This window comes from Fulmarus glacialis, unplaced genomic scaffold, assembly GCF_000690835.1.
Source record: "Fulmarus glacialis isolate BGI_N327 unplaced genomic scaffold, ASM69083v1 scaffold1999, whole genome shotgun sequence".
NCBI lineage: Eukaryota > Metazoa > Chordata > Aves > Procellariiformes > Procellariidae > Fulmarus > Fulmarus glacialis.
In genome coordinates this window covers 1-23025 of record NW_009234993.1, presented here as the reverse complement: position 1 = coordinate 23025, position 23025 = coordinate 1, and the positions used below count along the sequence as shown (strand labels likewise).

The 23025-nt window shown below is 40.3% G+C and overlaps 1 protein-coding gene across 1 annotated transcript in view; it reads left to right on the top strand.

Annotated features, from left to right (window-relative positions):
• PCNT (pericentrin) overlaps window positions 1-22409 on the top strand; it is a gene marked incomplete at its 5' end in the record, with an annotated part of 50777 nt that extends 28368 nt beyond the window's left edge. The window contains 13 exon segments of the mRNA XM_009585806.1: window positions 5177-5374; window positions 6454-6649; window positions 7405-7606; window positions 8315-8465; window positions 10088-10609; window positions 11515-11795; window positions 12517-12619; window positions 15879-16043; window positions 17347-17585; window positions 18566-18654; window positions 20130-20283; window positions 22162-22309; window positions 22311-22409. Of these exon segments, the coding sequence (XP_009584101.1) occupies window positions 5177-5374; window positions 6454-6649; window positions 7405-7606; window positions 8315-8465; window positions 10088-10609; window positions 11515-11795; window positions 12517-12619; window positions 15879-16043; window positions 17347-17585; window positions 18566-18654; window positions 20130-20283; window positions 22162-22309; window positions 22311-22409 (2547 nt within the window).
• Window positions 22410-23025: the final 616 nt, after the last annotated feature.

Genomic DNA, 23025 nt, shown 5'->3' with positions numbered 1-23025 from the left:
GAGAAAACTTGTGGGTTGAGATAAAAACAGTTTAATAGGTAAAGCAAAAGCCACGCACGCGAGCGAAGCAAAGCAAGGAATTCGTTTGCTACTTCCCATCGGCAAGCAGGTGTTCAGCCATCTCCAGGAAAGCAGGGCTGCATCACGCGTAATGGTTACTCGAGAAGACAAACTCCATCACTCCGAAGGTCCCCCTTCCTTCTTCTTCTGCCAGCTTTATATACTGAGCATGACTTCATACGGTATGGAATACCCCATTGGCCAATTGGGCTAGCTGTCCTGGCTATGCTCCCTCCCAGCTTCTTGTGCACCTGGCAGAGCATGGGAAGCCGAAAAGTCCTTGACTAGGTAAGCACTACTTAGCAACAACTAAACCATCAGTGTGTTATTGACATTATTCTCATACTAAATCCCAAACACAGCACTATACCAACTACTAGGAAGAAAATTAACTCTATCCCAGCTGAAACCAGGACAAGCTCTCAGGCATTCCAGGAATTCCAGATGGTGAAAGGGAGAAATTCTGTGCTCCAAATCATCTCAGCTATGAGGCTGGTGAGAAGTACATAAGTGCAGTAGGGTACAGGGAGTTCGAATACTTGAAGAAACTTGAGTAATAAGAAACTGCAAGAAATATACTTCCTAGAAAGTGAATGCTGCCTCCTAAAATGTTTAGCAGATTCTTTCAGCTTGCTCAGCAATATGAAGGAAGATCTGTGCAATGAAGGAAGGCCGTGCAAGGGGAGGGTAAGCCTGAATTCAAACTCAAGCTGACTGACACAAGTAACTCACAAGATGAGGGAGACTGGACCTTCATCTCCGGTCAAGGCAGAAGTAAGAACCTTGCCCCATCCTCTGAAGTGCCCTTTCATAACAGACATGATGCACTGGGGTTGGAGAATGAAGAGCACATTGAGTAACTGACATGATCCAGGAAAAGCCAACCATGCAGAGTTGAAGCAACCACCCACTCACATTAGAACCAGTGCCACCAGAAAAGCACGTAAAAGTAATTGGAGATTCCTTACTGAGAGGCACTGAAGCACCCACTTACCATCCAGACAATTTCTCTAGAGAAGTTTGATGCCTACCAGGAGGCATCGTGACATCAGTGAAAGGCTGCCAAGCCTAGTGAACCCTAAGGATTATCATCCGCTCCTACTGTTCCATGTAGGATCTAACAATATTATAACAAGGCAACTTGGAACCATCAAAAGAGACTCTATGTCCCTCGGATCAATGGTAAAAGGATTGGGAGCACAGGTGGTATTCTCCTTTATCCTCCCAGTCAGAGGAAGTGGTCCAGGACGGAGGACACAAACAGGTGAATGCCTCGCTCTGTAGCTGGTGCTATACTCAAGGTTTTGGTTTCTATGAACATGGATGTACCTTTGAGAAGTTGTGTCTGTTGGGAGCTGATGGGATTCACCTGACCAAGTAGGACAAAAGTGTCTTCACCAATAAGCTGGACAAACCTGTAAGGAGAGCTTTAAATTAGACTTAGCAGGAGAAGGGGATGGAGTTTTGAGCAACAGAGAAGAGCCAGGGGCTGCTGATGTGTTAGAAAACAACAGGGAAACACCTATGAAATGCCTCAAAGAAACTGGGACTTGTTCCTCCAAAAACGTGACACAGTCGACAGCCCAAGTGAAGTACCTCTATTTCAATGCACATAGCATGGGTTACAAACAGAAGGAGTTGGAAGTCACATGCAGCTAGAAAGCTATGATCGAATTGCTATCACTGAAACTTGGTGGGACAAATCGCGTGACTGGAATGATGCAATCGATGGCTATAAACTGTTCAGAAGAGACAGGCAAGGAAGAGAGGCAGCAGGGTTTCTCTTGATAGTTCAGAGCTGTCTTTGAAAAACAGAGTAGGGTCAGGACGCTGAATTTTGGGAGAGCAAGCTTTCAGTTGTTTAAGGAATTTGTGGATGGGACTCCCTGGGAAACTGTCCTCAGGGATAAAGGAGCAGAACAGAGCTGGCAGCTATTTAAGGACATCTTTCTTACAGCACCAGAGCTTTTGATTCCCATGTGTAAGAAATCAGGCAAGGAAGGCAGGAGACAAGCATGGCTGAGTAAGGACCCCCTGGCCAAACTAAAGTGTAAGAAGGAAATGCACAGGCAGTGGAACCAGGGATATGTAACCTGGGAAGAATCTAGGGATGCTGCCTGGATGTGTAAGGATGGGATCAGGAAAGCTAAGGCACAGTTGGAGGGGAATTCAGCAAGGAATTCACAGTTGGAGGAAGAGTAATAAGAAGGGCTTCTGCAAGTACGTTGGACAGAAAAGGAAGATAAAAGAAAATGTGTGTGTACATGCACACATGCACATGTGATAAATAGGACAGGAGAACTAGTGACAACTGAAAAGGCTGAGGTACTCAACAACCTTTTTTTGCCAAGTTTTCGCTGGCAATCTCTCTTCTCACATCTTAAGTCCCTGAACCTCAAGGCCGGAACTGGGGAAATGAAGTCCCTCCCATCGTAAGAGAAGATCAGGTTCAAGACCACCCAAGGAACCTGGACATACACAAGTCCATGGCACCCGAAGAGATGAATCCCAGGGTCCTGAGGGAATTGGCAGATGTAGTTGCTAAGCCACTCTACATCATTTTTTAAAAGTTATGTCAGTCAGATGAAGTCCCCAGTGACTGGAGAAAAGGGAAACATCACATCCATTTTTAAAAAGAGTAATAAAGAGGACCCTGGGAACTACTGACGTTTCAGCCTCACCTCAGTGCCCAGTAAGATCATGAAACAGATCCTCCTGGAACTTATATTGAAGCATATAGAACACAGGAAGGTGATTAGATACAGCCAACATGGCTTCATGAAGGGAAAATCGTTCCTGATTAATCTGGTGGCCTTCTACAATGGAGTGACTGTATTGGTGGACAAGGCAAGAGCAAGAGATGTCATCTATCTGGGCTTCTCTAAGGCCTTTGATATTGTCCCCCACAACATTCTTGCCTCTAAATTGGAGAGATATGGATTTGATGGATGGACTGTTAAATAGATAAGGAATTGGCTGGATGGCTGCATCTAGAGAGTTACAGTCAACAGCTCAATGTCCAAGAGGCAATTAGTAACGAGTGGTGTTCCTCAAGGGTCTGTACTAGGACCAATACTATTTAATATCTTCATCAATGACATAAACAGTGGGATCGAGTGCACCCTCAGCAAGTTTGTGGGTGACAGCAAGCTGAGTGGTGTGGTTGACATGCCTGAGGCACGGGATGCCATCCAGAGGGACCTGGACAAGCTGAAGACATGGGCCCATGTGAACCTCGTGAGGTTCAGCAAGGCCAAGTGCAAGGTCCTGCACCTGGGTTGGGGCAACCTCCAATATCAGTACAGGCTGGGGGATGAAGGGATTGAGAGCAGCCCTGCCGAGAAGGACTTGGGGGTATTGGTGAATGAAAAGCTGGACATGAGCTGGCAATGTGCACTCGCAGGCCAGAAGGCCAACCGTATCAAAAGAAGCATGGCCAGCAGGTTGAGGGAGGTGACTCTCCCCTTCTACTCTGCTCTCGTGAGACCCCACCTGGAGTACTGCGTCCAGCTCTGGAGTCCTCAGCACAGGAAGGACATGGACCTGTTAGAGCGGGTCCAGAGGAGGGCCACAAAAATGGTCAGAGCGCTGGAACACTGCTCCTATGGAGAGAGGCTGAGAGAGCTGGGGGTACTCAGCCTGGGGAAGAGAAGGCTCCGAGGAGACCTTATTGCAGCCTTTCAATATATAAAAGAGGCTTGTAAGAAAGATGGCGAGGGGCTTTTTACCAGGTCTGGGAGTGACAGAAGGAGCAACAGTTTTAAACTGAAAGAGCGTAGATTTAGATTGGACATAAGTAAGAAATTCTTTACGATGAGGGCGGTGAGACACTGGAATAGGTTGCCTAGAGAAGCTGTGGATGCCCCATCCCTGGAAGTGTTCAAAATTAGGTTGGATGAGGCTTTGGGCCATCTGATCTAATGAAAGATGTCCCCATGCCCGTGGCAGGGGGGTTGGACTAGGTGATCTTTAAAGGTCCCTTCCAACCCAAACCATTCTATGATTCTGTATCTAAAAAATCAATAATTCTCAAAGAGCATAGTTTCATAGACTTCATGGAAGAGGTGAGTTTTATTTTATCTTAAGAAACAGAATTTTTTAATTTAGTTTCTTTTGTGGATCATCAATCTAGACTTTACTGGCTGTAAGATCTGAGTGCATATTCCAGTACTGGATATTTAGTTTGAACACTTTAGTGAGCTGCTGTTGTTAATGTTTACTAAAGGTTTTCATCATTTAGCATTGGCTCTTGAAATAATCACTATTTTGATTCCAGTGACAGAAGAGCAACTCAAGTTGGTTCAAAAGTTAAGTCATTCAAAAAAGTGCAAAGAAAGAATATCAAGAGTTAAAGAAAAGTACTTCATATTGTTGTTATTAAAGTGAGTAGCACTGAGGAACAGCTCCATGTTGAGGCTGGGATATTTCTGATGAGATGTGTGTAGAAAAGGACTTAAACCTCCAGTGACCTTCCTTGAGAAGAGACCAGGAAACATCTGTGCATGATGTAATAGTTTGTAAACAGGGAATTTATTTAAAAGAGATTATTTTGCCTGACAATGTCAGAGGAAACAATTTCCACTGTGTAAATTACGACTGATTATTTTGGGAGATGTTATTTGTACATAATCTGCTAAATTAAGCCAAGGTTGTCTAAATACATAATTCAGTTTTCTGGCATCTCTGGAGTTTAGTAACATGGCTTCAGACTTGATAGAATTTAATTTATTCCCAGGAAAGTTAGCTAAATAGTTCAGAAACAACAAAGGTAAAGTACAGTCCTTTGGCTTAATTGCATATTAGCGTGTTGATGTACACAGCAATAAGATGCGCTGGCCGAGGCTTAAACATTGTGAGTACCTGACCTCAATTGTTAGGAGATAAAAATTCTCTGGTAACTGTTGGCTCACTCTATAAGTGTGTGTGTGTGTATATGTGTATTCTTAGTTTATTAAGCATACGAAGTAGCAGGGCAGACCTGCATGCCTTTATCTGTATCACAGCCTCAGCCAGCCTTCTTATTTTTGTTGTCTAGTGCTATCCCTCTACTCTTACGCTGTCAGGATGCTGATGCCTGTTTCCTAATATTATGCATTATCTTTTTTTTCCTTCTCAGACTGTGCTGAAGATGATATATGAGGAGAGCCGCAAAATATTGGCTTTGTCAGAACGTCCCTTTGGTTTTAGGGAGCTGAAAAATGTTCATCAGACCAGAGTGGCAATGGAGGGATGGCAGAAGGAGGGCTTAGCCTTGCTGGATGCTATACAGTCGCTGAAAGATTACCTTAGCAAGGTGGCAGATAGAGGAGACAAGGTATGACAATAAAAATATCCTTTAAAGCAAGGTAACCAGTTTTTTTTATATATATATTTATGTGTGTATTATTATGTAGTTGGGAGGCGTGTGTGTGTATGTGTGTGTATATATATATATATGAGGAGCAAGGGACTCTTTCTGAGATTTGAACAGGCCTCTAAACACCTTCAGTCTGTTTAAATTAACAAATAGGTATACTCTTACACAGTAATGGTATGAAAGACAGTGTGTTAGAGATTGAGAGAGATGCCATTTTAAAAAAAAAATTTTTGTAACAGGAATTTTCAGGTATTGCTGCTGACTGGAGAGGAGAACTGCTGCAAGCAGTACAGAGTGTGTTTGAGAAGGAGAGAAATGTGTTGCAAATTGACTTGAAGTCTCACTTCCCCAATCCTGGGTCTGGTGATGAAGGTTCATTAGTGGAAAAAGTGGAGTATATAATGAAACAACAAGTAAGAAAACCTCTTAAAGTGTTATGCTCATAAATCACTTCTTCTATTCCCCTGTATTTTTCTATGGTTTTTACATTTTTATTACTTCCATTGTTAAATCTTATCTTGTGCATTAATCCAGATCATGTGGGATCAGTAGGCTTTTATAGTCTACGTTTTTGTACCATTTTTCTCAAACTTTGTATATTGTGTTACAAAGCCTATTGAGTATTTTAGCTGGCATCCAGAAAGATTGTAATAGTGAGAAGGAAATATTTGATAAAAAGGGATGAGGGGAAGAATTCCACCTAGAGCTTCACGGACTTCTCTTGCAAAGGGTATATATTGAGCTATAAACTCTGTATCTGTTTGGCATTTTTTTGCTGATAATATCTAGTTTTTAGGTTCAGACCAGATGGTTTGTAGTAAGTATTATTAATAACTATTATTGTATTTGGAAGCTAGTGAAGTGGGGTTTTTCTTTGTTACTTAACGTTAACATTTTGCATTAATATGAAGCACGAACTTAGTCATCTGAAGTTGCTTCCATATAAAACTTGTACTGCAAGGGTTTCTTTAGGGTTTATCTTTGTAGAAAACACGGGAATGGCCTTGTAGATTTAATCGGACTTGGTTTGTTTTCAGGAGGAACAGAGGCAGATGGTTGTAGAGCACCTTTTCTCTTCAGACCGGAATAGCTTGCTCTCTGAAATACAGGACCTCCGAGCTCAGCTACGCATGACACATCTTCAGAACCAGGAGAAGCTACAGCAGTTACAGGAAACCCTTACAAATGCAGAAGATCACGGGAACAAACAAGAACACCACCTTCGGAGGAAAGGTAGTAATGGCCAAGTTCTTGTTATCTGGTTTTTTGTTGTGGTTTAACCCGGCAGGCTTAAACACCACACAGGGTTAAGCAGCCAAACACCACACAGCCGCTCGCTTACTCCCCTCCCCTTCCCCCCCCCTGCCCCCAGCAGTAGGGGGGAGTCAGTTCTTTTCTTTTTTACCAGGAAGATAAAAGGCAAAAAAGATTGTTTTGCAAAAATGCAGATGCTGTACAATTCTTCAGTTTTAGTAATGCACTCAGGTTTCCTACGATTTTAGCAGAGGAAGGAATTCTTCTTTCTAGTATTAGTAGTTAAGAAAAATCTGTGAAAAGCAAAGAGAAGCTTTAAAATAACCCAAAGCAATAGACCTGAAGGGTGAGGTTTTGGTAAATAGTGTATACACGTAGAAAACCCATAAAGGATAGTAAAATACCCTTGTTGGTTTTCAGGAAATTCTTTATAAATATGTGTGCTTCTAAATGGATGGGTTTGCTTAATGAGGTTTAGAATCCACTAGTAACAGGTTACTGACAGTATATCACAGTAGCTCTCATAGTCTCACCCAGCTTTCATGTTCTTCTCACTTTGCCTCGTCCGCTAGCAGCATGTCTCTGCTGAGTCATCTCATGTTTGAAAAGAAATGAATACTTCAGATAAGAGCACTTTAATACAGCTGATTTCCCCACCCCCCCCAGTTTGAACCAGTGTAACTGATAACATTGTCAAGTTCTGTGCAATAACTGTTAACATTTTCTTATCCTAGTTGAATTATTAGAATAGGAAAAATCTATCGTAAGTGACTTGCACAGCACCCTGTCTGAGGAGCAGAAGAGAGCCTCTGAAACATGTGATCACTTGAATCAAGAAAAAGCAGCCCTGCAATCAGAGCTTTACGAAAATAAGCAAGAGAATGAAAGGCTGCAGAAATCCCTAGAAGAGCTTCAGAGGGAAATAAACCAGTTAAGGTGAGAAGTAGATTTATTCATTTATTTTATTTTATTTATTAACAGGTCTGAAAGAGCTTTATACTCATTGGATCCGCAAATAGCTTAGCACTTGGAAACACAAGGAGGAAAACTAACCTCTCTCGCTATTCATGGATATGTTCATTTTTCTTTACTGACTGCCTAAATTTATTTATTATTCAATTCAGATTTGCATATTTACCTTTTCTGTAGCCTTGACTGAGAAGGTTGTGGAAACAAGTGCATGTTGTATGGGTGTATTAAAAGTGAACAGACTAGATCCCTGCATCCCTGATGTACCCCACTCCTGCAGCTTTTGTCTTAGTCTTTTGGTTGGTACTTCTGTTTGCCTGTCATCTTGTGTATGTTCTTTTTCTCCACTCCCTCGTCCCTTTATTTCTAGTGTATGCTAATGTGTTTCTTTCCTCTCACAGGACAACAGTTTTGCTCTGCCAGGATAGATAACTTCTCCCTATCTCTTAATTGTTACTGGGCAATTCTAGCTTTGCTTGCAGGGAGGAAAATGTTTTCAGATGCTAAATAGCTGTGTATTGAAAACTGACCCTCTTTAGAAAGAGCAGAGACCATCTTAAAGAAACAAGGCAATAAACCAACTCACAAAAAGTAACCCAAAACGTCTTGGTTGCGTTGCTGGTGAAGGATGTTCTCTTCTGAACATAGATAGAAGTGTCGTTTTGAACTTTGCAGTTTTGAATTGGAAAAAAGAGAACAGGATTTGACAGCTGCACTTGAAGACTTGCAGACTGAACATCTGAAAGAAACAGAGCTACGAGGTTTGTTTGAGGAACAACAGCTTCAGCATAAGAAAGCAGAAGATAAAAAGACAAAGGCCTTGGAGGTAATGCCCTACATTTCAGTTCACCTCCCTTGGTGCATAAAGTTAAAAAGTTATTTTTGCAGTCTTTTTCACATCCAATGCTTTTTGTTTAATAACTGTTTTAAAAAAAAAAAAAAAAAAAAAAACAACACAACCAAAACAAAACTTCTGAATGTGCATAGAGTTTATTTTGTTTTCACAGAATTAAAGTTTCAGTTACCCTCCTTAATTGCACATGCACATTCTTGGGACCTTTTTTGTACTGCCCCTTGCTGCATAGGGAGAGCCAGGTTCTACAATTGTGTAACTGCGCTTTTTATTCCAGAGCAAACATGCTGTGAGGATGTGATGTGTATGATCAACTGAGATTATAAAGAAAACCACCCAATGATACATATGCTTGGCAGAGAGTAATTGGAGCCTTTCCAATATAACATGTATTTTTTGGAGGTTAACCAAAGTCTTTTTTTTGTTCCCTTTCTTCTAAATTGAACGGAAAACAAATGAACAGCATTCTCTCTGATACTGTGATAGCAATGACTCAGTTCTTGTAAAAGGCCTACAGTGACTGGAAAAGGAAGAAGATTTAACATAAACCTTTTTTTAAACTTAAAAACCAAAACCAAACTCTATTAGATAACTCCAAAACAATCCTAGTTAAATGCCCTAAGTAAGGAAACACAATTCTGACTCTATTTCCTTCTAGTCTGGCCTCTCACATCATCTTTCTGGTAGATGTTTAGGTTTGTGGATGATTTTTGTTTGTTGGGATTTTTGTTACTACTTGCATGGTAGAACATGGTGCTAACATCCTCCATCTTGTAAAAAAATTACTCATGCAGGGAAGGCAGGGACCACCTTAGCCAAGTCAAAAAGAAAAGTGCATTGCCCCCAGTGTAGTTGTGCACCAGATTAAACCATTCACAGTTCACATTGCTGCAGTCTTGCATTCCCAAATCCTCCCTTGAAGCATACTATGGAAAGCTGATGCCACTTAATATCTGACCTGGCTTTCTACAAGATCAGAGGAGAGGTGATGCTGGCTGGGAGGGGTAGGGCAGACCCCCCTGCTGGGACGACTGCAATGCTAGCTCTGTCTGCAAGGGCCCTGGGACTGCCCCTTCAGTTGCTCCCTTTCCTTCTGAAGAAAGGCTGGCTCCCAAAATGGACCTAGGGATGGATTATTTTTTTCAGTACGGTGTGTTTTAAACAGATGGGCTGTGAAATCCAGAGGTTTTACATCTACTCTTACTGCTTAGATTTTTGGTTCTTTTTAAATCAACATGGGTTATTTCTGCTTCAGATGTCACTTATTAAGGGAATTGAGTGATATAAAGAATAGTGATTTCCTAATGAGGGTCTTGCTAATTGAAGGAAAAATAATGTACCGGAAGATATTTTAACATTACAATCTTTGGTTTTGTTACTTGGTGTCATGTTGCTAACAAGCATGCTTCTGGCACTTGTAATTAGAAAATTAAACTTGTAATTTTAAATTAAACTTTTTAATACCTGAACTACTCTAATTCAGTCTTGAATTTCTTCCTGGGTAAAACAGGAGGTTGAAAATTGCCGAATGCCAGCCTCCCCACAAATGGATGCTTGTGCTGGACTACTGATATGTGCTTCCCCCTTTTGAACAGGAGCTGCAGGCTGCCTTGGAGTTGCAGTCGGTGCAGAATAGCCAGCTGGCCGTATCCTTAGAGCACGAGCAAACGGTAAATAATAATCTCCGCAAGGAACTTCAGATCGAGCACTCCCGCTGTGAAGCGTTGCTGTCCCAGGAACAGACCAAACTGTTGGAGCTACAGAGAAATTTGGATGCTGAGAAAAATCGTTCATTGGAGCTCCTGAATTCCTTGAATCACGAACGTGTTTTGACAGAACAGTTGAGTATGAGAGTGAAAGAAGGTGCTTCTTGTCAGCATAGGGAGTTGCTGTTGGAACAAGCCTTTGTTCGAGAGCTCCAAGCCCAGCTGGAAGAAGAGAGGTCCCGAACTATGGAGCTAGCTGCTATTATTGAGAAAATGCACCAGAAGGCCGTTCGCTCCAAAAGGCAGCTAGAGGCCGAAGTACAGATGTGCTGCGAAGAAACCCAGAAGGAGAGAGAGGTCAGTGACAACTTGCGAGCTATGCTGGAATCTCTTCAGGGTCAAAAGGAAGAGGTAATCCGTTCCTTAGATGCCCAGAAGGAAAGAGAGGCAAAGCTGAAGGCCGACTGGGAGCAACTGCAGTCACTCTTCAAGATGATGAAAGAGCAAGATAAAAACAAGAAAGAGGAGAGAGACAGAGAGCGAAGACAGCAGCAACAAACAGAGCTAGAGAAACAGACGGACTGGCAGAGAGATCAAGAGAGACTGGTGAGAATGCCTCTGCAAGTCTTGCCTTGCATTGAAGTAGCCACAAACTAGGATTTAACCCTGTAGATGGTTTTCTTTAATAGAAATGTTTCCTTCCCTTAAACAAAGCATTCTGAAAAATGCATTAGATGAGCTCTTTTCCTGCATTTCTCAAGCGCAGCTGTTTTCAGGGGTTTGTGTCTGGGTTTATTGTTGACAGAAGTTGATCTTTAAATCTTTGCCTATGCTGGGAATTGCCAGTTGTTAACAGATGGAGAAGAACATGGCTTAAACACAGAACAGAACCAAACTAGGTTTCATGTCATTGCCCTTATTTTAAGCAAGGCTCCTAATTGTGGTGTGCAACGGTACCAATTTCACCCTTCTTGCTTCTCAGCTCCTTCACTTTAATTAGAGGAGGAGGGAGGCTTTGCAGGCTCTTTGGAGACTTGTCCATCACCACATCTGGAAATAGATGGAGAAAATGCCCACTTCAGAGTCATTAAATGGCTTCCTGGTGGCCCTGGAAGGCAGTATTGTAAGCCTTCCCCCTAAAAGTGGTCTGTGAGTTAAGGAACACTGAGATGGATATGCTAGTTAGATGTGATGCTTTTATTTGCAGTCTGTGTGTGTGTGTACAAAAAAACACTTATGTGTGTATGTGTATATATATATATGTGTGTGTGTATATGTATAAGACGCAATTAACTACTATTATTCTTTTCAAATAGCAAAACTTGGAACGGCAACACCAGAGGGATGAACGGAGAATTAAAGAGCTGCAGGAAATACTGGCAATATTAGAAAAAGGAGAAAGAAATCTCCCATCTCCAAACCATCAGCAAGAACTGTTGTGTACCTTAAACAAAGATCGAAATGCCAAACAGGCCATGACAAAAGAAACTGAAAAATCGCATTTGCAACAGCAGCAACAACAGCTAGAGAAAATAAGACAGCAGTTGCTTTTTGTAACTATGCACCTGAATGAGTTCATATATAAAACTGTAGATAAGTGAGTAGTTGTTCATAAAACAGTATTTTTCTTTACATCCTGCTTCTGAACTTGAGTGGGTCATGGCTGAGAGCCCTATGCTGAAGGGAATGAGCGGTATATCTGCTTACAAGACTTAACCTTGTGTGAAACCATGGTTTCATGGTGGCAGCAGTCTCTGGTTATTGTGATCCCACTGCAGCCATTCCCATTAGAAGCTTGTATGCCTGCATTTGAACTAGATCTGTGAAGTGATCCTGCTTAAAAAGAACAACTCCAAAAAAAACCCTACTGGAAAGCAGCAGTATGATTAGAGAGCAATCAAAAAAACGGGTTAATCAACACGTCTGCAGGTTTAGAATGGGAAAGTCCATTGAGCATGGCAGGGAAAAGCTAGGCATCAGGAATGAGTGGCCAAGTTGCAGTAATTCCTTACTTCTTTGGCAGCAGAGTGAAATACTAGTAATGTTTTGCTGCAGCCTGAATTTGCATGATAGAATTTCAGACTGGTATAAAATACAGACTTCTGAATAAGTCCTTATGTGGCACTATTTAGAAATTCTACTCTTAAAAATTAACAAAACTTGCTAATTTCTGTGTGTATTCATAGTATTTTGTGTAATTAATAGTGCATAAGTGCAGCCTCAAAACTTAAAGATCATCCAGTGGGGAGAAGGAATCAAATGTATGTTAACATTACTACAAATCAACCTGATACTGAAAAAGTATTTCTGTTTAACAGAACAGTTAACGATTGGTCTGTATCACATGATGAAGCTGTAGCCTCTTTACTGCAGACATTAAAGGAACTAAAGTCAGATTTATTGTCTCCTCCTGCATCTCAGGTAAGGAAAACAGCATATATTTGTTGGTTATCAGTAAGCTGTTCTGTATTCTTTGGGTTGCAGTACATGTCTAAGTTGATTGATTTGATTTATTTATTTCCTCCCCTCCCCTTCCTTTTTTGGTAAAACATTCTGAGGAAGATTGTGTTTTGCCTTGGGGATGGAAAAAAGATGTACTCTTGTACTTGTACTTGCACTGTCATTATATTAACATATATTAGTATGTGACACTTGCTTTTTTGTTGTATTGCAGAGTCTGCTTCTGATGGCTTTTTTTTTCCTAGATGTGTAATATGTCCAAGGATATCAAACTCTGGGATGTGTTGCTGCTGCTTCTGTATACATCAAGAGACAGTTGTTTTTCAACAAATTGTCAAGTAATTTTCAAAAAGCACAATAGTGGTTTGTCATCTCAGGAGCGGTATTTTTATACAAGCCTAGGGATTATCAAAGACTGAGCTGAGGTCTATTGACACAAAATACGTACCTTTTAGATTCCATCTTATTCACCAGATAACTTTACCCTATCATTTATATCTTTCTCTTGTAATAAAGAAAGAGATCTTCAACCACATTGCAGCCCTTTCAGCCAAAATTTTGGGATTTAGGGCTAACTAACAGTTTTGGCTCTGTTCGATTCAGCCTCTCTCTACACCCTCACCTGCTTGATTGCAGATCCCCGGAAAACACACCTTTGAGAAAGAGTTCTGTCTGTCCTGTACATGAAGAGGCTTTTGTAACTTCTGTTGTTCTCATGTGCTCTGTAATACAACTCTGATGTATGGCAAGCTGGCTAGGCATGGTGCAAGCTCTCCCTGTGTCTAACTGCTTACAAAATACAATAAATATTTTCTTTCTGTCACCTGTGCAGCCACTTAGGTGGTTGCCAAATGGATTGTCTCCAGCCGTCAGGAGGGGGATATAACCTCTTCCCAAGTAGGTGTTCTTGGAGTTGTTTTGGTTAAGCCTTCCTCTCACAAAGGCTTAGAGCCCTCTGCTGTGGACAAAATGCTCGGAGAGCCTGTGGGGGGAACCAGACAACTTTATGGCTCTATTTAAATCTGACTTAGCAGAACTCCCTCCAGAGCTGAGCTGTTTTTCTGGCTCAGCTCCCTCCAAGTTATTAATGTACTGGAAAAGAAAAAAATAGTTTGGGTTGTTTGTTTTGACTCTGATACCATTAGGTCTTCTGCATTAGAAACTCTGTTGCAAATGCTCTTCACAACTTCTAGGTTTTCCAGGCGCTCATCACCATTAATGAGCAGGCCTCTTAACGTTACGCCAGTGAATGCCATGCAGAATAGCAGTCCCTTCTCTTGCTGGACCAGACTTTGCAATTGTCTCCTCCAGGGACTATGACCACACTAAAATAAAGGGACTCAAGTTTTTTGACTTAAATTTTGTTTAACAAAAGAAGAGTTTAGTGGAGCATTCTAAAGACATATGCCTTTCTGTAGCTTAGAGAGCAAAAACTCTACCTTGATATCCTTTCTTCTGTGGGCACAAAGGGGCCCTCCTCTCTGCGCTCTTTTCAGGCTTTGATTTTTTTCCAGAATCACCTTTTGTTTCAGTCTCCTCCCTGAATTTCTCCATCTTTTAAGGTACTGAACCACATGCGCTGGAGACCAAAGGACTTTACTGCTGTTACCTCCTTGAGTTGTGGATAAATTGGGGACTATTAGACAGGGAAACTGGCAGAATGCCAAAATGAATATGGAGTCAATTGGTCAATCAAATACCAGCTGGTGCAGTAGAAATCAAGTACGTAGATGTATCATGTAGAACTCCTCATGTATTACAAGTATCTGTTACTGCCTTCAAATTGAGCTTTTGTAGATCTGTAAAATCCCTGGGATGGTGGGACCGTAGTCCTTACTTGGATGCTCGCTGAGGAGGCCAATATAAAACAGCTTCCCTCCACTTCAGTACGATATAAATGGGTTTTGTTTCCCATGTTTGAACTATTTTTAATAATACTTGTCTGAAGTGTGTTTTGTACCTGAAGTCCTTATCTCTGCCCTTGTTCTCAAAATGCTCTTCTGTCCTATCTCCGTGTGTGATACGGCACAACCACCATGCCAGTGTGTAGGGAAATGCGTGCTTTAGTTTGTCTAACTTCAGTGTAAAAACCTGAAATTGTATAGAACATCTGTGAATTAGATAATAAGTGCAGGACAAGAGTTTAAGTTGGACAGAAATAAATACCTAATTTCAAAACAATACTGAAGGTAGTGTTAGGTTCTTGAAGCATTTTTTTAACTCGTTTTAAATATGCTGAGAAGTGGAGAGCCTTTACTTTCTGAAATTTTAAAGAAGCTGCAAAGTCAAAAGGGAGAGAGGTGGATTATGTGCCGTAAAGGTACAGATAGCATTGGAATATATTGCAGGCAGTAAAAAGACTTAGATAGCTGTGGTTTGTTAAACTTTATTGTATAAAATTTTTTTACTTGACAAGTTGTGCTCTTCGTAGAAGACAAATGTAAATGGCACGTGTTAGTGTACTAAGGTATTCATAAGGAATTACTCCTGAAGGTATTCAAACTCCTAATAAGGTTATACTAAAATAAGTTGCTAGGAGAAGTTGGGGTGAGTTGTGTTTACTGGCTCCTCTAATGTACAGATTTTATTTCAAGAGATAAAACATTAACTGCCTCAAAAAATATCTTTTGTTTCTTCGTGGTCTGCTGCTTCACACACTGATGTAACTGTTGACCATTAAATTGATAGTCGATACGAAGAGGGTTATGAAGGCAGAACTTCCACAAATTGGACCTGGAGTTGTGGGTCTCATTCCTACAAGAGATGACTTACCACAAAACTGAATTTCTCAGAATTGAATGTGATTTTTCAGAATTTACTTTTGTAGATGCTTCATATACACAGACATCTTTCTTCACAGTTTCTGTGCTGCCTGTGGATGTGGAAAAAAGCCAGATGATTTGTGTCCGTTTCCAAGTGTTTGGGAGACTCTCTGTTATTAAAGGGAATAGGATTCCTGTAAAGCTGATCAGACAGACCTGTAGAGAAGGGGTTGCTTGATTAACAATTAATTTGATAGTTCTTAAGAATGGCTGCTTGTGTGTTTCAGTTTCCCATCCTGCTGTTTAACACCTGAATGCCATTGCTGATTTTCAGGCTCGTTATTTTTCTGTTTTTAGTTTGTCCATAAAGTTAGGTTATTATTCAGTTTGAGATGTTTGGCTGTGGAAGTAATGTGCAAAAACCATCACGGCTCACTTCCTTTGGGTTTCTTTTTTAGATCAGATCTACGGATGATACTGACTCTGTTCAAGAACTGGAAAGAGACACTTGGCAGCGAGAGAGAAACATTTTGCAGAATGCACTGAAACAGGCTGAATCCAAACTGGCTAAAGCAACCGTTGAAATTGAAAACAAACCAGTGGTAGAAACTTCCAGTCCTAAGGTAAAATGGTCGTGATGGCCAGCAAATGGGCTGCTGGAGCTTGATGACCGAGCGATGCCATAGCCATTAGCATGTCATTTAAACTTTTGGCACTTGGTTTGCTTTCGCTGTCTTGCCTGTTGTACAGATTTGCTGTGTGAGAACTGTTACCAACTCACGATCATAAAAACCTCTGGAGACTTCAGTCCTTGGTAGTAGTGTTCTTGGGCATTGCCTAAGGGATTGATGTCACATGTAGAACAGGTAACTTAGTAATTCTATTTTTTTTTTTTAATATAAATATGATAAAACTTGCTGTTACAGAGGAGCCAGGAAGTATACAGCTCAGATTTCTGTGGATATAAGTACCTGTCAGATTATGGCATTTAATTTTCACTTATTGCTGTTGTTTTAAAGGTGATTTAATAGATGAACAGTTTTATAAACTGCATATTAAATTAGGAACACTTCCCCATATGCCTCTCATCAGAGAAGTTCCTTTGTAACTTGCTGTTAGACAGGAACTTGCACCAAAAGTAACCTAGCTCTTTGGAATCCCTTTCTCTTAAATGAGAGGGAGATTCAGATTCCTTGTCTAAGCATGAAAATATAAAACATTGATTATTTTTAATTTTATTCCCCGTAATCTTAAATACTTTTTATTCCTCTGACACATTTGATTGTAATAAACTAGATGGGCACTTACCCCAACATGCTTCCTAGTTAATTTTTATTTAAAGCAGATGTTATTTTCTTTGTTAAAGAGTGAAACTGTTTTAGAGTTTTGGGTATGACAATTTTGCTTTTCAACATTCAGGAGATTTAACGGAGTCTGACACTCCAAACTTGGGTGCTTTTTAGCTATGTACAGAATTGTTCCAGCTGTCCTTGTGTCCGCAGTATGGACGTTCGATATGAAGACAGCTTGTTTGTGGCTGTTTTTTGCACACCAACCAGTAACCATGCCAAAATTTTCTAGCCTAGTCAAGACTTCACAAACATACAAAAATTCAGTAGACTTGGTACAAGTCTCCATATATGGTGTCCAAACTGCCAGAGCGTAGTACTGCTACTTTGCACCAAAACTGGCCAAGTAGAAAGTCTGTTATACAAATACTTGCTCAAAATTTCATTTTAGAGATAAATGTACACTGCTTCCATACTTCATAATTATTAAATAGCTTTCTACAATTTTGTAAAGCAAAATAGGTTTTAGATACCCATGCACAACCAAGTTGTGGGAGATATTGCTGCTGACCAACTTCTCTGAGCTTCATGTAGCTAAATCTTAACAGATTGGATTTTTTTTTTTTCCTTTCTCCAGTTGCAGAGATTATATAGGAAGTACCTTAGAGCAGAGAGCTTTAGAAAAGCTCTAGTTTATCAGAAGAAATACCTCTTGCTGCTTCTTGGTGGATTTCAGGACTGTGAGCAAGCAACCCTCTCTCTAATAGCACGTATGGGAATCTATCCCTCATCAGCAGACCTGCAGCTTTCTGGATCACGTTCCCGTCCTTTTACAAAGTTCAGATGTGCAGTCAGGGCAATCATCGCCGTATCAAGGTAAAGCCAAAGCACTTGCTGTCTCTCGTACATGGTGTTTTCTTGGAAATTTTAAAAATTGATAGTTCCTGTGGTTTATCCTATATTAATATTAAGCAAAAGCTATCTCCAAAACTAGTTCGTACATGACTGGTTAGCTATAACTTTGGCCAAACTGCTATTTCAGAGTCAATGCGAAGTTGGATACATACTAAACTAAAGATTTATAAAAATCTGCTTCTGTCTTGAGACATACCCAGCTGCAATATATTTGAGAATCAGTGCACAACAATGACAAACTGATGTCCTTTCAGGTCTGGCCCTTATCTATTTAGACTCACTGGATAGTCTGTCTTGTATCAGAATGTGATCATCTCATCAGCGATGGTTTTCCTCTCCTGAATCCAGTAGCCTGTGTTTCATTGGGTATGATTCTATCATACTCTGTCACTTACTATCAAATGGATTTTGTTAGCTGTACTTGGGACAATAGGTCATCTTGTAATGGCCTTGGAGTCCATTTAATGAAAAAAAATAGTTGAAAATGTAATAGGTGGTTACTTCTGAGCAATTTCCTTGTCTAGTAAAAATGATTACTAGCAAGTTCAAGACTTTCAGGAGATGGCACAGAATGTCTTTAGGCTGTTGTCTTTGACGTGGATGCTATAATGATAGCAATATCAAAGGACGTAGGAGCAGTGACCTCCAGACTACTCCTCTGAGGCAGGAAGAGCTGCCACAGAACTCTCTGGAGATCAGGGACAGAGTGCAGAAGCTGTGCCAAAATGAGCAAACCTTTCCAACAGTTAAAGGATCATTGCAGAGTAAAATGGGATAAGCCTTCATTCTAAAGACTGAAGTTGAAGAATTCTTCCTCCATTCCTGCAAGGATTGTTACTTATGCTGTTTAATACATTTCATGCCAACAAAGAGTTTAATCTTAAAATTCAGTGTATTTTTGCTTATTTTTAATGATTGTACAAATTTATTTTGTTACTAAGGTTAAAGTTTTTGGTGAAAAAGTGGAACAAAGTTAGCAGGAAGAGCGCACAGGGTGAAACCGTTTCTCACAGTATAGGAGGTAATACAGGTAAGCATTTTGGACAAGAACATTGTTTTAATCATAATTTCTCTTTAGTGATGTGTTTCATTTAAAAACAAAAACAAAATCTGTTTATCTGTTAACACAAATGTGTTTATCCATTTCCTGAACAGAATGATTATGAGTTTACGAGGACATTGTAAGAAATTACAATTGAAAAGTTTCAGGACTTATAATTTACAGCAACGACGAGCTCCTCCTCTTCTCCCTTTATTGCAACTGCTCAAGCTGTGAAACTGAGTCCTGTGTTCATGAAACTCATCAGAGAATTATGTTTTGTACAGTTTGAAGCTACCTGTAATGGAAATTAATGCCACGAGTTATTAATAAGGCAAGGACAAGTACTGCTGTAATAGTATTAAAATGGGTACATGCAGCATCAAAATAAGTCTTAGAAGTGGTGTACTTGCTAGTGTTTCCAGAGGTGAAAAAGGGTTTTAAGTGGTTCCAGAGGTTCAGAAGAGACTTAATCTGATGGCAGATGTCCCATAACTATTTTCTCTGGAGTTTATTAAGTACTATCAAAGATGACAAAGTAGAGCACATGGATAGATGGTCTCATGCAGTTCAGTAAGGACTGTGGTCCTTTGAGTTACTTATGGAGGTTGTAAGAATGCGAACAAACATCTTAATGCAGTACCCAGTATTGTGGAACAGTCCCATTTTATGTAAATTCATCTTATGAAAATTCAGATGAAATAGTGCGTTTTTCATTACCTGGTATTACGTAATTTTCAGTGTTTCTAAGTTGCTGGAAATACTTATTTAAAAAAACAAAACAGAATACCAACTTCCTACATAAAACCACACTGTGGTGTGGTTCCTATGAAACTTGAATCCTGAAATGCATGCTGTACTTTCTACCTCACTAGAAAATAGCATCTTGGCAGCCTCATTAAAAAGTACTTGATTTCTTTTTGTGATTTAAAGGATTTGTCTGAAAGGGTTTTTCTTTTTTAATGAAAACAAAACAACAACCCACCCTCACCCCCCCCCCAAAGCTTCATCAAACCAAGCAAAAAAAATCTCTTCCTTTCTCTGCTGTCTCTAAAATCAGAGAGTGTAAGTCAACAGTAACATATAGTTAGAGCAAACAACAAGAATTAAAATTTCTTGAAAAAATATTCTGCTCATATTAGCTATTGGAACATCCCCTGTGTGGATATAGCAACAGCTGATGAAAAAGCAAGTCTGGAGAAAGAAAACAGTGCAAGTTCTCCATTTGCAGGAAGCAGTTGTTCGACGTTAAAATGTCAAACTTCTGTTAAATCTGGTTAAAACAAACAAACAAAAAACCAAACCAAAAAAGCAGTTAGCTGTAGAAAGTGTATTTTAGCTGCATTCAAAACCAACCACAATTGTACTCTGCTGTAATTCTTGTGGGTTTTATTGGTTAGGTTTATGATAGCCTGTTTTGAATCGTTCCCAGTGCATATTTTTTAACTGTTTCATATTTAACACAGCCTCTGGTGCTAGAACAGAAATTCTGAAAGAGCAGCAGCCCCCAACTGTTCAAGTCGGCTCTCCCCCAACCAGGGATACTGGGCTGTGCCACAGAACCAGCTCTGCAAGATTTGTGAGCCACTCCCCCCGATCCTTTTACTACTTACACAACAGGTCAGTCTTGTAATCTCTGCCTATGTTAATCAAGCCGATGGACAGTCTTTCATAAAAATGTAACCACTTATTGGAGGAGGTACTTGAACAAGAAGAGGAATTTGTTTTCTTAGATCTGGTAAATGTTTTTTTTTTTTCAAGATGCTACAGAAGAAGAAAATTTCTCTTTTTCTTTAAGCGTCTGACGTTCTTGGACTGAGAGCATTCCTAGTGGTGTTTCCCAGATTAATTTGGACAGGCTACAGGATTTATAATGGCTATGCCAGTTAGCGTTCTTTGAGGGGTACTTCTTGTTGCCTTTGCTGTCCAAGTTGGAGATTAATTTCAAAGTATCCTGTGGAAGCGGCTCCCCTACCATATGATAGCGTTGCATTAGTATTAGCTGCCTTCAGACTCTGTGCATGCACACAGAGCGGGAGGTGGAGAACTTGCAGGGTATGTGCTGTTGCAGTTTTTCATGAATTATGGCCAGTTCTGCACAGAAATACAACCTCACCTACTGGTTGCTGGGGTGGATGTGGCAGGTGACATTCTGCACAGTGCTGCAAAAAAATGCCTGAGCTGCCAGCTCTGTGCTTGAGTTGGAGGAAGGTGGCCTTCAGTCATTACTGGTCTTCCCACTCCCAGGCTCTCCTGGGACCCAAAGTAACCTCGGGCATTGCATATTCCATTACTGGGTGTAGCGTCTCATCTCCCAAGCCACTCCTCGTATGTGGCTTGATGTGGAAGGTAGCAGTTTTCAGTCCCATCAGCTTGGAACACGTTGTTTGTTTCTTAACCTCCTTGCTACATCAGAAACTTCAACCAGCAGGCAAGAATTTTCTTCATAAAGAAAAAAGAGTAGCAAGGAAATACCTGTGGTGATCTAGAGGTATGCAAAGACAGCAGATGTTCCAAATTATTTTAGGTTTTTTAACATTGCTGACTGATTTGGGAGGCAGGACAGTGCTTGTCACAAAGGACAGATAGCATTCTGTTTTGCATAGAATTTAGCAAAATATTTTGGAGAGTTAGAGACCTGCAAGCATTTCCCAAAATACTTAATTCTACCCCACCCTGTTCCTCTGTCATGGCACATATCTGGGTCTGACAGGCAGAATCAGTAGCTGGCAGCTTACCTATCAAGAAAAGTCCCCTGTATTGTATGGAACAAGGATATTACTAATAGTAGGTCCTGACTGATTACTTAGTGTGACTGGGTTAGTGGTAGCTGAAGTCTAACATGGATCCGAGACAGGTTAAACGATGTCTGTTGCTGCTTTTGTTTCCTGGCAAAGCTATACAGAAGGAAGGGATGGATAGGAACTACCTTCAGCTAATCGAAAGGTGCAGGGGGAAGGAATAAATCCTAACTCCAAATAGGAATGTGTTTGCACAGAGTGTCCCCTCCAATGTATATTTCTGCTAATATTTGAAATTTGTTGTTAATGTCCAGAAAAGAAACACAGTGTACCATCTAAAGGGTCCCCTTTTTCATCCTTGTCCTTCAAGATAGCATTTTACCTGCTAAACAGGAGGTACACGCCTGGATGCAGCATGTTCCTCTTCAGTCCTTCTCTGCAGAAGTGGGTCTTTTCTCACTTGGCCATTTGGACTTGCCTCTGGCTGCAGCTTTCTTACCTGAGGGACTTCGTGTTGCATATTGGTACAGAGAGAGATTCATAGATATTCCAGCTTTTATCAAAACATCCTTTCTTTTCACTCCCCTGTAATCAAAGATGCCCAGTCTACATTGTTTTATATGTAATTTTTTGGTGGTGGTGGTTTTTACTGTTGTTCTAGTTTGCTTTGCACTGAATTACTGCCTATATGAATGTAACTCAAATTTATTTGAGAATATAGCATGAGCAGAAGAAAATAATTTGTTTTCCTTTTAAGATTGCATCCATCCACAAGTTCAGCTTCAGAAAAGTCACTTGTGCCTATTCAGGATCCTGAACAATCGTTAACAGAATACATCCATCGCTTAGAGGTTATCCAGCAAAGACTAGGGGGTGCGCAGCCAGGTAAGAACTACCTTGTTACCCCTCACAGCTGCCAGCGTTCTGAGCTGCTTTTTGCAAGGTTCTTCCTACATACTGCCTGTAACACTTAAAGCATGTAAAGAGCATCATTTTAATGAATAATTATTGCGGGGGGGAGAAGAAGAAAAAATTAAGTCAGTCTCTGACATGAAACCTTTTTGTGAATCATATCTAAAACAAGTCCAAATGTGGCATTTCTCAAAATAAATTCTGAGTGAAATTCTTCAGAGATAAGGCTGAATAATTTCATGTGATTCCCCCCCCCTCCCCCCCCAGTTATCAAGTCTAAATAAGCAAGTGTTGCAGTTTAAATGAAGTTGTGTATACAGTTAATTTGCTTTAAAGTCAAAGAACTATTGTAATAGGTGAACAGGGCTTTCTCTGTAGCACAAACTATGATACTTCTCTCATTAATTGCTTCCTTATATTCCATAGCAGATTTAAAAAAAAATTTGGAGGCTGGTAAAAACAGCCATCTAGTTCTAAGATTGCTTGAAGAGCACACAAAGGATTGTAGTGGCACTTATCTTTGCTATTTAAAAAACTTCCACCAAATTTCTAGACTAAATTTACTTAGTTTAATCTTCTAGGTTACTTGCTCTTGTTACATCTTAGTTACATCACAGAAATTCCTTGTCCCAAGGAAGAACTTACAAACTGTCATCACATCATCCTCAAATCATCTCCTATCAAGATATAGAATCATAGAATCATAGAA